The 19,811-nt window shown below is 49.7% G+C and overlaps 9 protein-coding genes across 9 annotated transcripts; 7 read left to right on the forward strand and 2 right to left on the reverse strand.

The window, feature by feature from the left end:
- Nucleotides 1–363: 363 nt before the first annotated feature.
- Nucleotides 364–1,458, forward strand: N7511_006327 (uncharacterized protein; the record flags this gene model as incomplete). The annotated part of the gene is made up of 1 exon (XM_057128704.1): nucleotides 364–1,458. One exon carries the CDS (start codon nucleotides 364–366, stop codon nucleotides 1,456–1,458), a length of 1,095 nt encoding a protein of 364 aa, XP_056983260.1.
- Nucleotides 1,459–1,923: 465 nt separating this feature from the next.
- N7511_006328 (rRNA-processing protein LAS1) lies at nucleotides 1,924–3,370 on the forward strand (the record flags this gene model as incomplete). Its single annotated transcript, XM_057128705.1, has 4 exons — nucleotides 1,924–2,043; nucleotides 2,103–2,242; nucleotides 2,360–2,815; nucleotides 2,878–3,370. The coding sequence occupies 4 exons, from the start codon at nucleotides 1,924–1,926 to the stop codon at nucleotides 3,368–3,370; spliced, it is 1,209 nt and encodes a 402-aa protein (XP_056983261.1).
- A 782-nt stretch (nucleotides 3,371–4,152) lies between these two features.
- N7511_006329 (uncharacterized protein) lies at nucleotides 4,153–5,420 on the forward strand (the record flags this gene model as incomplete). Its single annotated transcript, XM_057128706.1, has 9 exons — nucleotides 4,153–4,177; nucleotides 4,268–4,355; nucleotides 4,424–4,495; nucleotides 4,553–4,586; nucleotides 4,642–4,852; nucleotides 4,927–5,018; nucleotides 5,068–5,202; nucleotides 5,255–5,281; nucleotides 5,337–5,420. The coding sequence occupies 9 exons, from the start codon at nucleotides 4,153–4,155 to the stop codon at nucleotides 5,418–5,420; spliced, it is 768 nt and encodes a 255-aa protein (XP_056983262.1).
- Nucleotides 5,421–5,760: 340 nt separating this feature from the next.
- N7511_006330 (putative NAD+ kinase) lies at nucleotides 5,761–7,515 on the forward strand (the record flags this gene model as incomplete). The annotated part of the gene is made up of 5 exons (XM_057128707.1): nucleotides 5,761–5,784; nucleotides 5,834–5,878; nucleotides 5,933–6,944; nucleotides 7,020–7,296; nucleotides 7,359–7,515. 5 exons carry the CDS (start codon nucleotides 5,761–5,763, stop codon nucleotides 7,513–7,515), a joined length of 1,515 nt encoding a protein of 504 aa, XP_056983263.1.
- Nucleotides 7,516–8,757: 1,242 nt separating this feature from the next.
- N7511_006331 (trafficking protein particle complex subunit 5) lies at nucleotides 8,758–9,618 on the forward strand (the record flags this gene model as incomplete). Its single annotated transcript, XM_057128708.1, has 2 exons — nucleotides 8,758–9,032; nucleotides 9,132–9,618. The coding sequence occupies 2 exons, from the start codon at nucleotides 8,758–8,760 to the stop codon at nucleotides 9,616–9,618; spliced, it is 762 nt and encodes a 253-aa protein (XP_056983264.1).
- Nucleotides 9,619–10,066: 448 nt separating this feature from the next.
- Nucleotides 10,067–11,515, reverse strand: N7511_006332 (microfibrillar-associated 1 family protein; the record flags this gene model as incomplete). The annotated part of the gene is made up of 1 exon (XM_057128709.1): nucleotides 10,067–11,515. The coding sequence occupies one exon, from the start codon at nucleotides 11,513–11,515 to the stop codon at nucleotides 10,067–10,069; it is 1,449 nt and encodes a 482-aa protein (XP_056983265.1).
- Nucleotides 11,516–12,019: 504 nt separating this feature from the next.
- Nucleotides 12,020–12,547, forward strand: N7511_006333 (putative ssDNA binding protein Ssb3; the record flags this gene model as incomplete). Its single annotated transcript, XM_057128710.1, has 3 exons — nucleotides 12,020–12,265; nucleotides 12,367–12,421; nucleotides 12,477–12,547. 3 exons carry the CDS (start codon nucleotides 12,020–12,022, stop codon nucleotides 12,545–12,547), a joined length of 372 nt encoding a protein of 123 aa, XP_056983266.1.
- A 634-nt stretch (nucleotides 12,548–13,181) lies between these two features.
- N7511_006334 (uncharacterized protein) lies at nucleotides 13,182–14,351 on the forward strand (the record flags this gene model as incomplete). The annotated part of the gene is made up of 1 exon (XM_057128711.1): nucleotides 13,182–14,351. The coding sequence occupies one exon, from the start codon at nucleotides 13,182–13,184 to the stop codon at nucleotides 14,349–14,351; it is 1,170 nt and encodes a 389-aa protein (XP_056983267.1).
- Nucleotides 14,352–15,693: 1,342 nt separating this feature from the next.
- N7511_006335 (putative GATA transcription factor (Ams2)) lies at nucleotides 15,694–19,201 on the reverse strand (the record flags this gene model as incomplete). Its single annotated transcript, XM_057128712.1, has 3 exons — nucleotides 15,694–18,889; nucleotides 18,948–19,101; nucleotides 19,162–19,201. The coding sequence occupies 3 exons, from the start codon at nucleotides 19,199–19,201 to the stop codon at nucleotides 15,694–15,696; spliced, it is 3,390 nt and encodes a 1,129-aa protein (XP_056983268.1).
- Between the last annotated feature and the right edge of the window lie 610 nt (nucleotides 19,202–19,811).

Below are 19,811 nucleotides of genomic sequence, written 5' to 3' on the forward strand. Positions count from 1 at the left end.
TAGGCTCCTTTAGTGTCAACGTCGTGTCATCTTAGCATGTGCGGTGGGATCGTAGATCAGGCTCCCTGGATTCCTTTTTATAAGCCCTGCCTTGCCGGATCTTCATACCTCACTCTCTCTCACTGTTCCTGAAGGAACATCGGCCTTTCACGTCCCACCCTTTATTATTTACCCTATACTTCCCACGTAAGCTGTTCCCACCCCCTCATACTGACCCTATATATTGACTTTGCCTCCCCCCTCAGTTGTTGATCTGCACTCCGCACTTTTGAAACTTCTCTTTATATGGCCAATTACTATTGTCCACCACAGCCCTCTTCGACAGGCTCACAATGGTTTCCAGATGCAACTTATAGCCAAACCATGCAGGACCTGGTCCGTGCCTTCCCTCGGCCGAGACACACTCGGGTCATGAAGCCTCGTAGTGCTGGCAACAGTCCTTCGGCAATGAATAGACGACGCTCAACTGTCAGTCAGAATGTGATGCACGGCATGCCAGCTCAATATCAATCCTCCTTGGAAGAAGCTCTCCTTGCCTCCGCGGTTCGGAAATCTCGCCCGATCAGCTGGCACCCATCGTCAGCAAGAAACCGGGGTCTTTCTAACCCGCAATGCATGCCCGATTACACCTCGGACAACTATGCCGGCATGAGTCCCTTCCCTGATCAGTACTTGAACTCTGCAGTCTACGGCGACAACTTCATGTCATATCCCATGACGGAGGATCCATCCTTCTCGCCAACCAGTTACTTCCCAGTCTACTCAGACATGCAAGAGGAGTTGCCACTTCCGCAACAGCACACGACACTCTCCATGACGGGCTCGCAGGTCGAGCCGATGCCATGGGATATGACTGCCATGTCGCAGCCAGCTTCCGACAACTGGACCTTGGATATGCTCTCCATGGGAAGTAATATTCCCCCACCGGAAACAACTTGCCCAAGCTATGTCAGCGTCCCATCGCCGGGCGAAATGAGCGGACCATCAACGCCCGACTTTCTCCCGATCCAACAATTCGAAGATCCGTTCCAGCCGACCGCGGAGCCAAAGAAAGCCGGCAAGCCGGAAGAAGAATTGGTCGGTATGGGTCTCTACAACCAACCCAACGGAACCTTAGCCCGTGCCCCACAGTCCAAGTCGGGCGAGGGCCTCAAACTCGAGGAAACATTCACGCCTTCAGACGAAGACAAGGATGACGAGGCGGACACAGACGCGGACGCAGAGGCCGAGAACGACAGCGTCGGGCACCAATCGCCCCAGCAACCAGTTGTCTCAGATGCACCTGCCCCGGTCCACCAGTCAACTTTCATCCCCAAGCAGCAGTCCAAGCAAGCTTTGAACCTGTTGCATCGGTCTTTCTTTTTCGACCACGATGATGCGGATCAGCAGTCCATGACTGCCCAGCCATTCGCCGCCTTGAACCAACCCTGCATGAGTTACGGCTACGGGTGGATCTGAGCCGGTCGCTCGAATCACCCTTTTTGTTTGCTTTTAATCACATCTTTCAGCTTGAACAGCGGCATAGCGTGGAGTTTATTACTATTATTTTGTGGCGTTGGATACATGGATACCCTGGGACGAGATGACTCCCATTTACAGTTTTGTTTGTTAGTTATCAATGTACCTATAAACGACCTGGCATACACGCTCGCTCAGAATATCTATTACACTACATCTCACATAATTCCCTTCCCTCGTACTGGCGTATAATACACACAAACCAACTTGGTTGACAGCCGAAGTATAAAATCTCTCCCTCTGATTGGCCGGAAATACATACCCAAACATCGGCAAAACCTCCCCAAAGGAAAAACCATCCGCCGAAAATATTTCGCAGCGAAATGAATCAAGCTCGAAAAGTCGTGCATGCATAGCTGATATCAGACAACCTCAAATTTAGCTATTTGGTCTGGTTCGGAAAAAATGGCCAAGGTCATTTTCACAGCTTGGAAGTCCAAGTCTGAACTACTGGACGTGCGGAACGAGTTCTATCCCACATCTTCGTTTGAAGGGCCCGATTTGCGCGCTCATGGCTGTGCAGTGGTATGTATAAATGATCATCGTTAAACAGAGCATATATACTGATGCTACATGTTTACCAGGTCGAAGCATGGAAGCTACGAGGCAATGTGCCGCATCACGTTGAGGCTACAGCCTTGTTAACGGATGCCATTCTCCATGATGATGCGCAGAGCAATTCCATCTTCTCTATTCGGGCAACTTACTCCGCTGCTTTCTGTCGGTGAGTGTTCATCAGTATCAGGATTTGCTCTAGCTCGTGCTCGTGCAATTCCGATCATGCTCGTGGGCATTTGTTCCTACGTAACATGTAGCAATGTATAAGCTAACAAAACCACAGCTTCGTCACTGGGTTGGTGGATACCAAGATTCACGGTGTCCGTCGAACAATGTTCCAACGCGCCATGGATCTAGGCTTACCGGCCTCTTTCGTGGAGCTCCGCCACGAAGCAACCCACCGCGAGCCACCGTCCCTGGTCGTCCTGCGCAAGGCTGCGCAGCGCTCGCTAGAGTGGCTTTGGGATAACTACTGGGCTGACATTGCTGATGCAAATTACGCGCCTGTGTTGGACCACGACGATGGTGGTTCTGTCAAGGCTACTCTGGAAGATGTGCTGCAGCCTCTACTCTCTGGCGTTGATATGGATGGGCAGGCTGTTTCTAAGAAGCGGAAACGTGATTTTGGTGTTTCGGTTGCTATGCAGATCGTGTCTATTTGCAATGTTTCTGCTGGTGCAGTGAGAGTCTTGGCTGAGGTTTTGCTTGAGAGGGGGGTTTTGGTTCCGGATGAGAGGAAGTGAGTTCATGTTCTTGTTGGTTGTTTCTTGGAAATAATCATGTGCTGACTACTATGACTAGACTTGGAGAGTCTCTGAATGACACATTCCGGGAATGGGACCCTGTCCTGCAGAGGATTTCAGAGAGCCATCCGGCATTCCTAAGGCATTTGGTCGAAGATATGGCCAACGACCTCGCGTTTAAGAATCCTGAAGATGCAGCCGAGAGCCCTTCCTCTGAAGCCATTTACCTGTGGCTGTCTCATATCCTCACACATTCTTTCTGGGAATTCCACAGGCAGTCATGTCCGCAGAGCTATGTTCTACAAGCTTGCGATGAGAGTCCACACCACTTTACAAAACTGTTGAGTCGACATGTAAGAAAGCAGGCTATTGAGACCAAGAAGTCTCCTGGCTCTCAGTCTGCTTCAAAGAATCGTGTTTCAAAGAGCAATTATAGCAGCCATGGTACATCGGGTGCTGCGTCACAGCTTTCGGAGAAGCTGCAGCAGCATGGTTGGGGATATGTGGAGAAGTGGGATAATCGACCTCTCGGTATTGTTTCTAGTAGCTAGCAAGGGACTGTAAAAGAATATGACGAATATGCTGCTGGCAGCAAATCAAAACAACGATTGGCTGTTTTTGACTCCTAGGAGAAGCTGCGTAGGAAGAACAATTCATCCGGATGACGTTGGAAATCCGGAAGCTGCCGGTTTTGGCGGCGTATATCTGAGCACGCCCCTCAGCTGGCTGAGCTGGCATTGCTAAGCAAATTGGTCTTTTCTGATTTGCTGCTGAGTAGACCTCAATAGAATGTAATACGCTATATCTGTTCTTTCCATCGAACAGGTCGATGTCGTTTGATTGAGCTATTATGAAAAAAAAAAAAAAAAACACTGCTTGTAGAGTCTGTTCGAGCATTAGTTCATTGGGATCTATATATTTCAACAACCAAGTATCTTTTGAGAGCTCTGAAGGGATCTACATTATGCCTAATTGTTACCCCAAGGCTGTACCTTTTTCTGATCGATGTCCAGAATCGATATCCAAGTATCATACAGAAATTTAAAAGCACTGTAGATTGGAATTCCATGTGCTAGAAGTTAATTCAGATCTGTAGTCTTCCCAGGTTGTTTCACTCACCTAGGAAGTGCTTAGTGTAACTACAAACTCAACACCAGGGTTCGACTTATAGAGGGGATTCGTGATGTCACGTGCCGCTAGATAAATGCCCAGACTGAAATGTACATGTCTGATAACTAAAGCTTCCCCCACACTCTGATTGTTTGTGATGAACTTCCTAAGGACTCGATTGTCAGGACATATATCGCCTATCTTCAGATCTCAGTTCAGAGCCATGCATATCCAATCGATTCCCATGTGTATGTGGAGCTCCAGATCTTCAAGAACCCGCGTCATATATATCACCTAACATTGGAATTGTGATTGCTTACTTTGACTGTGATTTGTAGGGACGGGGAAAGGCAACAACTATGCCTACCTCGTGACCGATGAGCAGACGAAGAAGTCGGTTATTATTGATCCTGCCAACCCGCCCGAGTAGGTGCCCGACAGATTGAGGTTGTGATTCATGCACTACCTAGATACTGATTGAATTCTTTAAACAGGGTTGCACCGGAGCTGAAGTCTCAGATTGATGCTGGCAAGATTGATCTGACCGCCATTGTCAACACCCACCAGTATGTTGAGCCGATTTCAATGGATAGAGTCCAGATTGACTGACAATTCATCTATAGTCACTGGGATCATGCTGGCGGTAACAATGATATTGTATGCATGATCATCCAAGCCAATTCTGATGTTTTCGCCACTAACCAACCCCCAGCTGAAGCAATTCAAGGGACTCCAGGTCATCGGGGGCAAGGACTGTGAGTCTGTCACCAAGACCCCCGGACACGGGGACGAGTTCAAAATTGGAGAACGTATCTCTGTCAAGGCATTGCACACCCCCTGCCACACTCAAGATAGCATCTGCTATTACATGCAAGATGGAGACCAGCGCGTTGTGTTCACAGGCGATACTCTGTTCATTGGTGGTATGTCTGCTCGTTTCCCCTGTTCCATGATTGTTCAATCTATCAATGGTTCCGGATACTGACCTTCCAACCAGGATGCGGCCGGTTCTTCGAAGGTAATGCCAAAGAGATGCACAAGGCATTGAACGAGACGCTTGCAGCACTCCCAGATGATACCAAGGTTTATGTAGGTTGGCCCTCTTATGTATTTCGAGTTATATGCTGATACTTCTTAGCCCGGCCACGAGTACACCAAGGCGAATGTCAAGTTCTGCATTGCGGTCTCTCAGACGGAGCCGATCAAGAAGCTCCAGGCCTTTGCCGAGGCAAACCAGCAGACACAAGGGAAATTCACCATTGGCGACGAGAAGGTAAGGGCGATTGGCAACTCATTTTTCTCCATCGAAGCTGACAGGCAAATAGCTCCACAATGTGTTCATGCGCGTCAATGTAAGTTTTATGTCCTTTGCTCTTCCATTCGCTGGTGCTGATTTGATTCCTTTAGGACCCCGAGATCCAAAAGGTTACTGGCAAGACCGACCCAGTGGATGTCATGGCCGCATTGCGAGAGATGAAGAACAACTCATAAAGTATCACATTTTATTTAGCGTGAATTGAAGGTGTACATGTAGATCACATCACTGTCCCCGTTCGGATAGATTCTTGCGAAGGGATATTTTTAGCTTTGTCGCGACCAGAGTGACCTGCCAAGCTTAAAAAAAGCAATTAAACTTGATATCTGTAGATGTTTTCTTGAGGGAGAAAAAAACCACAATTCATCCCAGCAGTTCGGACAAACAAACCCCGACACAATGTGCAGTTCAAAAGCAGACGTCATACCCACCCACCAAACGCCAACCCACCGCTCCCTAGGTTGACTCACCACCACAATGCAAAAGTAGTAAACAGGCAACTCTAGTATTATCGCGATGGACAAGGTGACTGTGGATGATGTAAGTGGTCGTCATTGGCATGATATATCCGGGGACTGATCAGTGCCAGAGCCACGGAGGATCAAGCGACAATGAGGCACAGAATCATCTGGAGGTACATGCCCACAGCTCCTCGATAGCTACCAGACAGCTACTAACTTGCACTCAGGTCGTTTTCTTCCCCGACTCCAACCATCGCCGCAAGTCCTCCCTGGTTACGATGGACAAACCCAATGTGCCACCGCACCTCGCCCATAATGATCTGACCACCGCTTGCTACGTCCACAATCTCATCGCAAGCGAATGGGCAACTCCCCCGAAACACCCCAAGGAGACAGAAGAAGATGCACTTCGAACATTGAATGAAGATGATGGGCCCGCGGTCAAGCCCAAAGCTCCCCAGCCAGAAAGTCTGTTATCAATAGTGGACGACGGGACCGACGGCAACATTAAGCCATCGCCGTCAATCATCCAATCCCGACATTTGACAAAGCGGCAGCTTTCAGACATGGCCTGGAATGTGCGCAAACTATCCAAGAAGCTCGGCAGCATCAGGCTCAAGCTCACAGTCAAGAACGTCTTCGTGGTATGCAAGGCGCAGGACGAGTCATTGGTCAGCTTGACTCGGAAAGTGACGAGGTGGCTACTCTCCAAAGACCGCGACACTCTCTACGTGGTTTTCGTTGAGCGTCGACTACAGACGCATCCGGATTTTGGAGCGATCCAATTAGTCGAAGACGAACCCTCTGCGGCGGACCGGCTCAAGTACTGGGATCCCAAACTTGCACATGAGCAGCCCCATCTGTTCGATTTTGTGATCACACTCGGCGGAGATGGTACTGTTCTATATACCAGCTGGCTGTTCCAGCGTATCGTGCCTCCGGTGCTTTCTTTCGCGCTGGGCTCATTAGGCTTCTTGACCAAGTTCGACTTTGCGGATTACCAAAAGACACTCGAGACTGCATTCCGAGAGGGCGTGGTCGTCAGTCTTCGATTACGGTTTGAATGTACCATCATGCGCAGTAAAGCGCGTGCTAAAGACCCGGATGCGCGAACACTATCAAGTCGAGATCTGGTCGAGGAACTGATTGGAGAGGAAGGGGAAGATACATTGACGCATACTCCGGATCGAGTTTATGAGATTTTGAACGATGTCGTTCTCGATCGCGGGCCAAACCCAAGTATGCCATTTCTCTTCCGTTTTGATACTCAATATGAGATTCGCCAGCAGTGACAGCTAACCATTTACTCTTTAGCCATGTCTCAAATTGAACTTTTCGGAGATGACGAGCATTTCACAACTCTGCTTGCAGATGGAATTTGCATCGCTACTCCAACCGGCTCGACGGCTTACAATCTCGCTGCTGGAGGATCTCTTTCTCACCCAGAGAACCCTGTCATTCTTGTTACCGCGATCTGTGCTCATACGCTATCATTCCGACCGATCATCCTACCGGATACCATTGTCTTACGAATGGGTGTACCTTATGATGCGCGGACGAGCTCGTGGGCTAGTTTCGATGGACGCGAGAGGTATGTTTACTGCACACATGTACTATGTTCAAATTTCATGCCTGACTGACCATCTATTATAGGGTTGAGCTACACCCCGGTGACTACGTGACAGTATCAGCGTCAAGGTACCCTTTCGCCAATGTCCTACCTCACGGCGGACAGGGTGAAGACTGGGTGCATAGTATTTCCAAAACATTGAATTGGAACTCGCGACAAAAACAAAAGAGTTTCAAGTAACACATCGCGTCATGATTTATTTGACCATTTTAACGTTAACGCATTTTTGGCTGAGTTTTTGGTTTGCTCTTTCAGACAGCCACTGGGTGGCTCAGTTACGGCGTACATATGAAAATTTTGTTGTATCCCAGGCCAGCTTTTGCCTGATTGGGCGCTGGGCTTTGGCTAACAAATCTAATGAGAAAAACTTCACTGGATATTGACAACCTTGGACACACATAATCTCAACACGTAGCTTTTATTATTCACATAATACTGATCTTTAAGACATTAATACAATAGTTGTCTGTACTGCCTATTATTTTCCTCACCGGGTGGACTTTTTTTTTTTTTTTTTTTCGCTAGAAGCTTCGTATGGGTCAACCAGCTGGTTTCCGGGGCAGCTCCGCTCGGCCCTATAAAAGGCCTTCGCCGGCCCGAAAACTTTTTTCTTCTTCATCTTCCTCTCTCAGTCCCCTGCGACTACGAAGTTTTATGTTGGCTTCTACGAGAACAAAAAACCACTTGAAGTACATTATCGCCATGTACTTCTTTTACTGACTTGGTAAGTCGCAGACTTTTTTTTTTTCTTTATTCCCCTTTGCACCACCAGCCAACGGCTACGCCGTTCGAAGATGAAAAACTTCCTACATTCGCAGTTTCCACGCTAGCCGTCGCTTGAACCCAATCAAGGCGGCAATGGGCGGAATATCTTCCTTGGATGTCTGAGAACTATTTGGCTGTTCTTTGAAATTATTTTCAATCGAATTTTTTACAGTCGAACTGGCGCTAATTGTGTCTTCAGAACAGGATCTTTTCTACCTCTATTTGGGATATCAATACTATCCACGCATGCACATATACCCAGCTTGCTTCCCGCGTTGTTTCTAGTTGCTGTCGCCGCAGCTCTTGCTCGGCCGTCGCCATTCATGATCTTCGTATGAAGCACTGCTGAGTCTCTGTGTTGGTGTGGTGGATCTTAGTCTAGCATGAATATTACATGGCACTTTTTTGCTGAAACCCTTTTATTCTATAATTCGTAATATGCAAGTAATATCTCTCGTAGGCGTCTTGTCGTTCTAGGCGGAAATTCTGCAAGATTGCACATGCGGGAGGTGTGCTCCGCCGTAGCTATCGCATCCACTACATGTTCGCCAACCCTCAACCTCCCCTATAGATGTCATGACCAAAGCACAATCCATGAGCTCCTAACTTGACATCAATTCCCTGGAATACCAATAACCTTCGATACTCAACACAAGCATGGCTGCGCCTCCCCGGCACTCCACGATGCTGTCCATCAGCAATGGCGGGACGCCGCAATCAGGGCCAAACGACAAACAGACACAGCAACAAGTTCAGACATTACCACAATCCTCGGGTCTCCGAGTACCATCCAATCGCAAGACAATCTATGACCGACACTTGAACCGCAGCCGCAATGCAGAGCTCAGCCGGGCAAGCTTCGCCTACCTATTCGGAGAGATGGTCACATACGCTCAGCGGAGGGTAACAGGTATCCAAGACTTGGAGAAACGGTACGCAACACCCCTAAACCAAGTCCTTAATGTACCGTGTCGAGCCCAACAACATGGTCATCCAATTCGGGGACAATCACGATACTAACAACCCTCCAGGCTAAACGAACAAGGCTACCCCCTCGGCCTCCGTCTCCTAGACCTTCTCTTTTACCGTTCAACATCAACCTCCTCTTCAGCTCTCTCAAGCTCCTCAACATCCTCCTCACCGCCAAACCGTCCCCTGCGCATCATCACCCTCCTACATCTAATCCACGGCCCCCTCTGGCGCCTCCTCTTCGGCCGCTCTGCGGATGCACTAGAGCACTCTGTCTCCCCAGACACCCCTAATGAGTATATGATCACAGACAACGACCCGCTAGTCAACACATACATCAGCGTACCCCGTGAAATGAGCATGCTTAACTGTGCCGCCTATGTCGCTGGCATCATTGAGGGTGTTTGTGATGGGTGTGGCTTTGAGACTAAGGTCTCGGCGCATAATCAGCCTACCGAGATGTGGCCTAGTCGGACTGTGTTTTTGGTTAAGTTTGGGGATAGTGTGATGGAGAGGGAGAAGGTTTTGGAGCGCTCTGGCGTTAAATAAGTTTTCAGTATGGACTGGGTTTAAGGGTGGGATATGGATATATGCCTTTGACTTTGATATGTGCATTGTTTGCTAGCCTGATAGATCAATGGCGTTTGGGGGCTATTCTATGGCATCTTGTTGGGTGGTCAGGCGCTCGTTGGTTGACATCTAGAGTCCATGATTCTGTGCTGGCGTTCCCTGAGGCCTTCATGGAACGTACAGGCTGTTTTCCGGGCCTAGGAGTCCGTTGTGTGTGGTTGAATGGGGGAATCTATGTACAAAAGTCCTTGATGGCCTGATATCACAATACAATTCCTCCAGGAGAGGACATGCTATACTACATGCAACATAGTGATTATTCCAAGCCTGCACGTTGCTCTTAATGCACATATCAAATCCGATCCACGCATGCACTTTTCAGAAGCCAACGCCAATAAAAAAAAAGGATATCAGGTATCTGATGTGATCATGGATCCACGCGCCGCCTCTTCTCCCGGTCCTCATAAGGCGATGGGCTTCGCTTCCGTCTCTCCCTAGATCGACTCCGATCATACCTCCCTGAATCCCTTTCACGCCTGTCCCGGTCCCGCCGCGGCGAGCCAGACCTAGACCTCGACCTCCACCGCGACCTGACAACACTAGCATTAGCACCAGTAGGCCCGCGATCCCGGTCGCGGTCATCACCACGGTCAGGCATGAACCGCTCATCAGTCACACCCTCAGGCGGCCCATCCCTCCTCCTCCGATTCTCAAGCCCATCCCCAAATCGACCCGTATCCTCAGTCTTCAAGTCACGATACCGAGTTCTGCCCTTCTTGCCCAGCTTCGTCATATCGCGCACTTGCATGTATTGAGGCAATGTGTCCCGATTGACATCATCCTCAAACCTCGCACCCATGACATTCCGCTGATCAAGACCCTCCGCTTCCTGGTCGCCACGGAAGAAAGCACCCTTGTGGAAATAGCGCTGCATAAAGCCTGTCTGACCACGCGTAGCCTCGCGATCTTCCTTTTGCTTCGCGATGAACTCGCTGTCTTCCCGGTCCCGCTCTTCCGCGGTGAGATTGCGCCGACGCTCAATCTCCTCGCGCTCTTTCTCGGCCTCTTCGATTGCTTCCCGGGACCGCTTGACGCGCTTTAATTCACGCAGTTTCCAAGCTGCGCGCTCGGCTTCGGGATCAATATCGTCTTTGTCATCGATTGCTTCTTCATCGTCTGCTTCGACGAGATCGTCGTCGTCCCAAGCTCTGTTGGCTGTGGAGCGCGCGATTGCTTCTTTTTCGAGTTGGTCGCGGATAAGAATGTCTGCTTTTTCTTTGCGCTGGGCTGCGCGATGCGCTTCCGCTTCGGCTTCGCGGTCTGCTGCACTTTTGTTCTGGGTCTGGCCGGCAGACTCTTGGGTGGCGCGCTTGTCCTTTTTAATAAATGTTGGTCGTATGAGCATGCGTCTTGGAGCTTCGTCTTCCGAACTACTTTCTTCTTCGGAGCTTTCCTCTTCCTCTTCTTCTTCTTCCTCCTCCTCTTCTCCTTCGCTGCTGTCTGCTGTGGGTGCGGAAACGGGCTTAGCCACTGTAGGTTTTATGTCATTGGTCGTAGTTTGCGGTACAGCTTTTGGTGCCGGAGCGGCCTCGTCGTCTTCGTCTTCTGTGACGAATCCTTCTTCGTCGTCATCTTCCTCGGGCTTTTGTACAGCTGCGGCTGCAGGGAATGAGCTGGCTTTGGGTTGCTGTCTGCGGCGCTGCGCCTCGGCTTGTCTGCGCCGTTCTTGTTCTCTTTGCGCCTCGACATCCTCTTCCTCTTCTTCCTCTTCTGATGAGGAGGGATCTTCAGGAACTGCCTTTCCGGGACGGTAGCGACTGGGTTTGATAGGGTTTGCTGTCATCCCCCGGTGGGAGGAGGGAAGTGGAGGAGGCATTGTCGGTGGAAGGATGTCTAGGATGGGATATGGGGCTCGAAAGGAAGATGTAGAAATATTTGGGCCTCCTGATTGAGCTCTCCAGCGCCCAAGTATAGCGGCAGTGTGGAAGGTGCTGAGACGTGGATCTAGCCAAACGACGTATCGGGCTGAAGCTTTTGCGGAAATGATACTGATCACGTGATGATATCAATGCTGCGAGCCACGAAGAGCTGAACTTGATCGTGTCACTAGCTGAATCTCGGTGTCTGGTCTGATATCAAGATTTAAATTACAATACTGTGTTCAATTGAAGCTTGGGAGACCTCGTTTCTCCCAATACTGTGGCACCATACACAGTCAAGCTCATCGCATACTAATTAATCACCACGTGACTACGCGACCCGCGACTCGCGCGTCGATCAACTCCACGTTCTCTTAAACACCCAGAGGCGTCAAATCTCCATCCCTACAGCAGTTTACACGAACACAAATCAGCAAGACTGAGCATACCAATCAGCCAATATGTCTCTTCAAACCCCCCGCATTCTTCCCTCCCACCTCCACGCCTTCCACCCCTCTAGCGCTGGCTCGCACACCACATACACCGTGCGTTTACTCGGCACTGTCACCGCGCTGCACGGCAGCACGGGAACTCTCACCTGTGGAAACAATGGCGATGTCACATTGATCTTGAAGTCTGATGCGCGTCTGCAAGTCGGAAAGTTGGTAGAGGTTGTTGGAAAAGTGGCTGATCTTGAGGGTGGTACGGTATGTTGATAACTCTTTCATTGGACTTCCAGGCCTTGAATATCTGTAGCATCGCTCCGGTTTCTACGTTGACGGGATAAACTAATGTTGATTGCCTTTAGGGATACGGACTTCGTGTTCTGGGCTCTACGGAGTGGGGTGACCCTGCTGATTGCGGTATGTATCCTCCCTTTCCTCTTTACTTTGGCATAGACACTAATACGAACTACAGATTACAAGATCTACGAGCAGGTAGTCAATGCCACGCATCGCTTCACAAATATCTTTTACAACGTTGAGTAAAGGATTGGCGTGTCAGGATTTCAAGCATATGGGTTGTGCTTCTTTACCGTGGACTTCCCAAAAATAAAGCATTGTTCGAAATAAGATTGCAAGACAGCAAGCCCAATTCGAAACCTGTCGGGCTTGCAATGGATTGGACAGTCTTAGGGCGAGGACGGACTCGATACTGGTCTTGAGGTGTTGAAACCGTCACTGCGGTATTCCTTTGTGATTCCCCGACATTTTCATTTTACAAACGAGGTTATGATCAAAACTTTACCTATCATAGAGCCAGCCGGGCTCGCTGAAACCCGAATATCAAGCGAGATTGTAGAGTAGGTTCACGGAGAAGTAACGAACAAATAACGCGAGGTCGAAGACTCGCGAGTATCAGAAATCGAAGTCGAGCTCGAGAAGACGAACAGTAGGTAACTTAATCACCGGGAGATTTGTTCTTTCGCAGCTGTCTGCTCTCGGGCTCAAGCAAAACCGTCCAAAACGAGAAGGCACATGTCCATGTCCCTGACAACAACCGTCACTTTCACGCATCGTCACGTTTTCCTTTCTTGCATTCTATTCCTCTACGTCCAACATGTTCCACAAATGCAATAGCTGCTTCATGTGCTTTACTCTTCGAGAGGACTGTGAATCGCACATGGATCTGAAACGCCACAGAACACCCTCCAGCATCGAGACGATCCTCGAGTTTCCTCGGGGACTGACCGACAATAGGCTCTCGGACGAGCAACTTCAGAGATATGTCCCTCCCCCTGGAAGACTCGCCCAATTCTCTCAGGCTCAGAATGCTTACTGCAAGCATTCTAACTTGAGAAGACACAACCAAGCAACGGGCCTGAACGGAAGTGTCGACAGCTGCCATCTCGCCAAGCTGATCAGGGACAGAAAGAGCGGACAGGCCAGGGAATTTGGTTGTTTGGTGTGCGAGCGAAGGTTCACGTCCCTGATGGGTGCCAACCAGCATATGGACGTGATGGGGCACTGGAACCATTCACAGTCCACTGCAGCTGGCCTCCAGTATATGAAGATTGTTGCTCCAAAACAAAAATCAACGCCTGATGGGCCTTGGTCTGCTATGCCCGACTTGCAGCGTGATCTTACTCATAATTTCTTCGACCCGAAGAATCAATACCCAGAATCAGGTACAGGCCAATACCCCTATGTGATTATATGTAGTATGATAGTTAACAAAGCAGACTTTGAAAACACGGGCATATCTACCTGCGAGACGTGTGAGCGCAGCTTCAGCACTCCACAAGGTGCTAACCAGCACATGGACGTCAAGCAGCACTGGTCCAAACCGCAAGATCAGCAACGCCCTCAGGAGAACACGAGCATCAGAGCCAAACCGAACCCCACTACATGCACCCACAAAGATGAAGGAATCAAGCCCCCGAAATTTGCATGCCTGGTAGAGCCTGTCATTTCTTTCACATGCGACACTTGCAAGCGTGCCTTTGGCACCGAGGACGCAGTCAATCAGCACATGGCTGCCAAGGGCCATTTGAATGCATTTGATTGTGACATCTGTGGTCTTGAGTTCCGCACTCGAGGCCGATTGAAGCAGCACAGGGCAACACATCCTCCTCCGCTGCCAGCAACCAAGCATGAGACCGATGTCCATTCCGAGAGAGAATTCCCCTGTGAGGTATGCCGTCTGGATTTCACTACTGCAGAGGATACGGACAAACACATGGCTGAGGTGCACTTTTGCAAAGAGTGTGGTGGATTGATCACGACTACGAACTTACACATGGAATGTTCCATGCTGTATGTTGAGAACTTTTGGCAATCTCAGTATGCCTAAGGAACACAGAGTTCCCGGCATTTCAGCCTGCCGTCTGGAGAGGTGCTCTTCCTAGTTCAAAGGGGCTAAGGAGAGTGCTCAAGGTTCTCAAACGTATCAACTTCAAAGCTGGACTGGAAGACGTTTTACTCCCTGGTCTAGACTCTCACTTTGAATTCACGCACAGCTGCTGCTTGTGTATCATTTTCTACCATACCCATAGCAATACAGGTCCTTTCTATTGTTTTTCTGCTATCTCTTTGCTATCTATTGGTGTTAGGTTGAGTTATCACTTTTTGTTGTTTAAAGTGAAACACTAAGTACAATCCACGTCCAGATGCTAAAGCAATAATTACCAATTGTTCGAGTATTTCCGCAGGAGAATCTTATGTATAAATAGGTATGGACGAGGGCCAATTCAATGCGATTTTCTGACTGAAGTTTTGTGATTGCGATAATGTCTAGAGGTGCCATTCTAAAAAGGAAGGAGCCCATAATTGACTTTCTTCACCACGAAAGACGTAACATAGAGACCCCCAAAACAAGCTTCTTGGAAGGAGGGGGGCGATAAAAGAGATCTGAAGATCTAGATTAACTATACTACTTAATACATGTACTACTGATCTGCTTAGCAGATTTAATTTCAATCTCCAAAGAGCCGCATGTCACCTAGGGCTGGGTCCCGAGGTCTATGGGTGACTTTAGTCATATCAGTCGTACCTTATACTAGTTTGACACGGTTTCTTGTCACAAATTTGGTGAAAAATAGGGAAACAGCATTTTTGTTCTTGACTACTGAAGAAGATAGTATAAAGTACCATCAATTGAGGTGTTTGTGTCTATCTATCTAGGGGTCCAATGTACCCTGCATGTCCTTAGATTATTGACATTCAGTATACAGTCAAACTACTCGACGATTTACAGACCTTACGCCCGATTTGATTAATAGATCCACAACGAGGAAAATAAAATAATGATTATGAGTAATTTTGATTGAGGTAGTCGTTCTATCGTAAAAGCTTTGTGGGATCCAAACAGGTATCCCAGCTACAAAAAAAGCTCATCGTCTGCGTTCCAGGGGGAATAACCCTCACATGGGAACCACAGCGAACATGGTAAAGAAGTACCCATCAAGGTGTACTTCGGGTCATCACTTTGAACAAATAAAATGAAAACAGGGCAGGGCAAGATCACAAGTGCCGGCTGCCTGTATGACCATCACAAGATGGCCACCCATACATGAAGAAAAAGAACCAGACGCCGTCGCTAAAAAAACACTGAAGAGAAAAACACAGACATGGTTTGGGGGAAAGGGAGGACGTCAGTGGGTGGGTGGTGGATGTGGCCTCGGTATTGAATTGAATTATGCAGAAGAGTTTGCTTGTTGGGTATCGTGGGAGTGGCTTGCAGACTGGGTCTTGGGAGCCAGGCGGATTGGGTCGGTTTGGAGAGCGTCGGAGCTGAAGAAACCGGAGTCAGGGATGACGGATTCGTCGAAGTTGAAGGGGAGGAATTCGGAGTTGAGGTTGTCTTTGTTGACTTCGGAGTTGGAGAAGAGGGAGTTGATCAGGTCCTCGGCAGGTTCGTCAGAAGATCCGTTGGGAGAGACGTAATCTTCTGGGAGCCAGTCGGCCCAGTTGTCGCCGTCGAACTTGGCGTTCTGGAGGAAGAAGTGGTTGGGCTGGTCTGCATCGTCAAAGATGTCGAGAATCATGCCGTCGAGAGACTCGAAGGCCTCGGAGTGGATGCTCTCGTCGGTGGTCAGAGGGGCAAAAGGCTGTTGCTTGTTTGGCGACTTGTTTTGACGTGGGTTGTGTTGGCTTGCTTGGATACGTTGCAGGCGCTCGGCTGACAACCGGGTTGGAGTCATGACTGAGCTCAACTCCTTGCGCCGATTGGCACTTGGTGAATTCATCGGGCGTTTCTCGGTTGCGGCGTTGACTCGCGCGTTGCGTCGACGAGGAGTCGGACTTCCAGTGTGATCAAAATCGATGGAGGGACTCTCGAAAAGATTGTCAAGATCGTCGGCCGGAGTGGGAATGTGGTTCTCCTTCTGAGCTCCCTTGTCATCCTTTGTCGACGCAATGCGCGGGCTGCGACGAGGGGAACAGCTATTTACCATGGAGGCATCAATTTCCTTCAACGGGCCTTCGTTCGGGAAAAGCGATCTTCTCAGAGGCTTGGGAGTCGAAGCGGTGCTGCCCCCCGATGAGGTGGGACGGGGTTGCGTGCGTCTGGCAGGGCTGGACCGAATGGCACGGCGCATGGCTTCTCTCGCATCTTGCTTGTTCCAGTTGGTAGCTAACTCACTCAAGTGCTGAGGTTCGGTGCTGTTTTCTCGGGAGCGTTTGTTGGGAGAAAGTCCCTCATCGTCATCCATTTGAGGAGTCTCGCCTTCAGCGGGCACAGAAGAGGCTTCAGTGGCTGCTGGAGAAGAAGCTGCTGGCTTACCGGGGGTAGCCTTACTCCGGGTTCTGGTGGCAGGGCAAGAGTTGGAAGGCTTGCCATTAGTGATTCGAGCAGGACGCTTTCTTTTCTTGGCTGCTGGACCTTTGGACCATTTATGCTGGGGACGCATTTCCTTGAACTTGTGAAGCCACAAACCACATGGGTTGCAGTAAGTCATTTGCTTCCAATGGTCTTCGTTCTCCTTCTTGTAGATCAAGAATTTCTGGACTTCACCCTCGGCGTTCCGATCCAAGACATCCCAAAATAACATGAGAGGCTGCTGCATCATCTCCTCTGCAAGCTTGTCATTTCCTTCAACTTCTTTTGCCCATGCTCGACGCCAGCTAGGAGTCTCAATTGAGCCACAGTTTTCGCAATATGGAGGAACTTCGCCTTTGGCAATCGCCTGCTCCAAGCGTGCCTGCATGTTAATTGCCTGCTTTGTACGCTTTCCCTTGGCATTGTTCTTGGTCTCGAGAGGCATGAATTTGACGTCCACGGGGCGAGAAGGCACAACGGGGTCACTGGCGGGAATGGCACGCATCAATGGGTGACACTGGTTCTGGGGAGCAATCGGAGCAATCGGGCCTGGAAGCAAGGGTTTAGGTGCCAAGCGCTGCGGGCCGGCACTTGAAGAGGGTCTTGACCCAGTCGAGGTGGCAGGACGAGACATCACAGGTGGTGCCTTGGCTAAAAGCTGATCCGCACTCATCTCGTCGACAGGGAGTGGATCATTGGAGGTTCCTTGGTGAGCGCCAATGGTACTAGCTGGGGAGCTTGCTTGTACTGTAGATCGTACAGGGCGTTTTTCCTGGGTAATTTCATGGGACTCTGCTCTTCTGCGGTCATCTTGGGGCGTGGTGGTTTCCTCATCGAGAAGATCCTCCAGTCCGGCACTCATAAAGCCAGAGTCAGTATCCAGAGCGATGGGTGGTAAGACAGGGCTTGACCTGTTCAGCAGGCGGCCATCGAACACGGGGGGTGATGATGGCATGCTGAAGGACGGCTCAAAGAGACCCTGGTACCGGGTATCGTCAGGCGAAGTCTGGTCTGCACCTGGCATGTCGTCACTCTGGCAATAGGGAGAATTGTATGTAGCGGGACACGATGCAATGCTTGCAATGGATGATTCTCGCAACAAACTACCTGTAGGTCGAGACCGGCGATTGAAATCCGATGGTCGAGACATAGGAGTGGGTGGACGGACGGGGTCCTCGAAGGATTGCTCGGCGGCAATAGCAGGGTTCACAGGAGTTGGGCGGTGGATCCGAACTGAAGCTGCGGTACTCGCTGCAACCCGCAGCGAGCTGGGTTGCCTTTCGATGTTCAGAGCTGACTTTCCGGGCCAGCTTGCTTGGTATACTTTGGCTCTCTTGCGGGGCTGGGGATCGGTGGATTCCTCCTCACCACTGCCATATCCGGATTGCATGGAGCCTCGGCGTTGGTGATATGAAACTTGGCTCTGGAAGTCATTGTCCCGCATAGAAGCACTTGATGAAGGGCGAATCATATCACTGTGGGGGTTGCTGTGTTTGTAAGATTGATGATGGGCTGGTGTTCGACCGCCAGGCGTGGAAACTCTGCTAGGAGCATATGAATGTGAAGGCGAGACCGAGCGGACAGATTCGTTAGGTGGAAAGTTAGAAAACTCTCTTGGTGTCGACCCTTCACTCAACAGCTGGTGAAATCTTTCGATACCAGAGTGGTGCATCGGCGAGCCGGCGTGGCTTTGGGCTCTTGAAGATTCTCCCAATGCAGGATTCTGGCGGACAAAGTTGGACCATGATTGTGCATCAAAGTCACCTGGACGGAAGTTGCTCAGATCGCGGTACTTTTGTATGCTATCGAGGTACTCACTCTGCATCACAGTTGGGACAGGCACCAGCCGCAACTTGACTTCCAGCGTCTCTTGAGCGGCACCTTTGGAGAAGAGGCCAAGGGTGTTCTTGCAGACTCGTCCAGTGACCATGGTTTTCGATTGAGCTTCGGTTGGCGAGGCAGATGACAATACCCATGACAGCATGCCTTGACCAACAAGAGGGGTTTCGTACTCTGAGTAGTCATAAGCATAGACTGTGTAATCTTTTCCAAGCTGAGCCACAAGCTCGGGGCTAACATGTGTAAGTATACCACTGTACAAGGGGACGTAGGGCGGGGTAGAATTCTCACCTGGCAGAGACAATTGCCTGGATACATGTTTTCAACTCGATCACACCGATTGGAGTGGTTTCGTCAAGGTATGCAGTCTGAATGTCGAGGACGTGAGGCCATCTGGCGAGACAATTCGTTTTGTTCTCACTGTCAAATGTGTAAAGAACCTTCACTGTTTGTAGAACATGGTTAGTACTGAAACAGCTTCATTTGAGCGGCATTAGAAACATACGCCTCATAGGGCGGACATCGATGCCATCCTGAGGTTCCATTTCATCAGATTTTCTCTACGCCCACATAAGACGAAGGGCGAAAGGGACAAGATGAACGCTCCAGAAAGGAGAGGATGTCGACCGGGTATGGAAGTCGAGGATCCAAGTTGCTGAAAGGCGGCAGAAGAAAGAAAAGATCGAAGGAAGAAATTGTCGATTCGAGTGGAGTGTGTGGAATGTACAAAAAGGAGGGATTAGCGAGCTGATTGATCAGCACTGCATCCTTAGTATCTGGTCGACCGGGAGAATTGGTAGGATATGCAGGAGGTAGTGGAGGGGCCTTTTCTGCAGGGCTGGAATGTTAGACCTGGAAGCAAACGGAAAGGATAGACCGCTTCTTACCTGGAAAGACCTTGGATTGGAATAGATAAAAGGTAGGAGCTCCACTAGCTCTGCATGAAGAATAATAGTGAGAGGGGAATGGAAGGGAGAGAGTTAAAGAAGAGAAGCCTTGCATGCGCGGGTTAAGCTATCTCGAAGATCTCCAAACAGACGTGACGCGACGTGACCGCGTCCAATCACGAAACGGCAAAATGGCTGGGAAGGCTGCCTGATTGATAAGGTGTCAAAGTACGTGTTCACGTGACACAAGCTCCAACTTCAACTTCAG

The sequence above is a fragment of the Penicillium nucicola genome (genome assembly GCF_028828085.1).
Source record: "Penicillium nucicola strain IBT 29836 chromosome Unknown utg000006l, whole genome shotgun sequence".
In the NCBI taxonomy this organism is placed as follows: domain Eukaryota; kingdom Fungi; phylum Ascomycota; class Eurotiomycetes; order Eurotiales; family Aspergillaceae; genus Penicillium; species Penicillium nucicola.